Below are 2,203 nucleotides of genomic sequence, written 5' to 3'. Positions count from 1 at the left end.
CCAACCCCATGGAGCACTAGACGTTGCTCTGTGCCAGCACTTCCGGGGCTGCAGGGAGCAATGAGGGGCCCTGATCTCAAGCCAGAGCAGGGACATGCACCTGGAGAGAGAGCCAGCAGGCCCAGAGGGCTTTGCTTAGCTCTTCCCTGTGGGACAGAGAGCCAGGGCTCTTGGGGTAAAGGGAAGAGAAATCCCCGAGGGCTTCCTGGAGAAGTCTGCATTCAAAAAGAATGTTCTGGGTGCCTGCTGTGATGGGGCTGGACCTGTGCCCAGTGCTTGGTCATCCACCCAGCAAAGGGAAGTGTGTTTTGGTCACAACACAAAACAGAAGCTCAATGGGTCAGAGACACGAGTTCCCTGGGTGGGCCCGGGCTAGGCTGCTCTAGGCAGGTCTAAGGCTAGGCCTCAGGTCCACAGGCCTCCCAACACTGCTCACGGGTACGGCTTGCCTTCCTCTGTTCAGAGTCTCACCAGGTAGGGAGCGCTGGGGGCTCCTCGCCCCAGCCCCTGAAGGCCCTCTGATGCGGCTGAGGACAATCGCTGTCTTGGCTGGATTGTTACATATGGGACCGGCACCCCAGAAAAGGCCTCCGCAGCCTTGGCTCCCAGCAGGAGAGCAGATCTGTGGGTGAGGATGGAAGCCTCTCGGGGACTGGCCATCTGGTAGGCCTGCCTGGGCAACACCCAAGAACCGTGGAATCTTGTGCCCTTGAAAATTCCAGAGGAGCCTCTGGTGTCACAAAGCGGCCCGAGGGCTCTGACTTTCTTTCGGTGAAGTGCAGGAGAGGATACTGCAGACATGCTTAATCCACACATGTTGGATTCCCCGGCTGTGATTTTCGACAATGGGTCCGGGCTCTGCAAAGCAGGCCTGTCTGGAGAGGTCGGCCCCCGCCACGTCATCAGCTCCGTCGTGGGGTACCCGAAGTTCAAGATGCCTTCGGCGGGCACCAACCAGAAGAAGTACTTCGTGGGGGAAGAGGCCCTGCACAAGGGGGACGTCCTGCAGGTGCGCTGCCCCATCGAGCGCGGCCTGGTCACGGGCTGGGAGGACATGGAGAGGCTCTGGAAGCACCTGTACGAGTGGGAGCTGGGAGTCAAAGCCAGCGACCGGCCGGTGCTCATGACCGAGCCCTCCCTGAACCCGCGGGAGATTCGGGAGAAGACGGCCGAGGTGATGTTCGAGACCTTCAACGTGCCCGCCTTCTACCTGTCGGACCAGGCCGTGCTGGCCCTCTACGCCTCGGCCTGCGTCACAGGCCTGGTGGTGGACAGCGGGGATGGGGTCACCTGCATTGTCCCCATCTTTGAGGGGTACTCCCTGCCCCACGCGGTCACCAAACTCTACGTGGCGGGGAGGGACATCACGGAGCACCTCACGCGGCTACTGCTGGCCAGCGGGCGGACCTTCCCGTGTGCGCTGGACAAGGCTCTGGTGGATGACATCAAGGAGAAGCTGTGCTACGTGGCCCTGGAGCCAGAGAAGGAGCTCTCTCGGAGGCCGGAGGAGGTCCTGAGGGAGTACAAGCTGCCGGACGGCAACATCATCTGCATTGGGGACCAGCTGTACCAGGCGCCCGAGGCCCTGTTCGCGCCCGACCAGCTGGGCATCCAAAACCCGGGCCTCTCCAAAATGGTCTCCTGCAGCATCACCAAGTGTGACGCTGAGATCCAGAAGACCCTCTTTGGGGAGATTGTGCTGTCCGGGGGCAGCACTCTCTTCCAGGGCCTCGACGACCGGCTTCTGAGGGAGCTGGAGCAGCTGGCTTCCAAAGGGACCGCCATCAAGATCACCGCTCCTCCCGACAGGTGGTTCTCCACGTGGATTGGCGCTTCCATTGTCACCTCCCTCAGCAGCTTCAAGCAGATGTGGGTCACCTCTGCAGATTTTAGGGAGTTTGGGGCGTCTGTGGTTCAGAGAAGATGTTTCTGAGGGGCCAGGCCCATGGGGCGGCCCCTGTGGGAGGTGAGCTTGGCCCCCAGCACCAGCAGGATTTCAATAAAAGACAAAATGGTGCTGTCTTCGGCCGTGTTGGGCTCGGTTCATTCTCGGTGGCAGCAGAATCCCTTCTGACCCTGGCGGTGAATCTCTCTTAAGTGGTTCTGTACCCCGGCCCCTGTTTCCCCTGAAAGAGCCCTGGGTTATGAGCGAAGGCCGTGTCCATCTCAGAGTGTGTGCCAAAAGCAGGGCCCAGGCCTCACG

General features: G+C 60.9%; 1 protein-coding gene across 1 annotated transcript; it reads left to right on the top strand.

The window, feature by feature from the left end:
- Positions 1-799: 799 nt before the first annotated feature.
- ACTRT2 (actin related protein T2) lies at positions 800-1,933 on the top strand. The gene has a single exon (XM_046660534.1). It carries the CDS (start codon positions 800-802, stop codon positions 1,931-1,933), a length of 1,134 nt encoding a protein of 377 aa, XP_046516490.1.
- The last annotated feature ends 270 nt before the right edge of the window (positions 1,934-2,203 follow it).

Source organism: Equus quagga, chromosome 5, assembly GCF_021613505.1.
Source record: "Equus quagga isolate Etosha38 chromosome 5, UCLA_HA_Equagga_1.0, whole genome shotgun sequence".
NCBI classification, from domain to species: Eukaryota; Metazoa; Chordata; class Mammalia; order Perissodactyla; family Equidae; genus Equus; species Equus quagga.
The sequence above is the reverse complement of the archived record's forward strand: the minus strand, read 5'-3'. Positions and strand labels throughout refer to the sequence as shown.

Excerpts from the sequence above, each read along its gene's own strand:
- ACTRT2 (XM_046660534.1), top strand. The coding sequence starts at position 800 with ATGCTTAATCCACACATGTTGGATTCCCCGGCTGTGATTTTCGACAAT.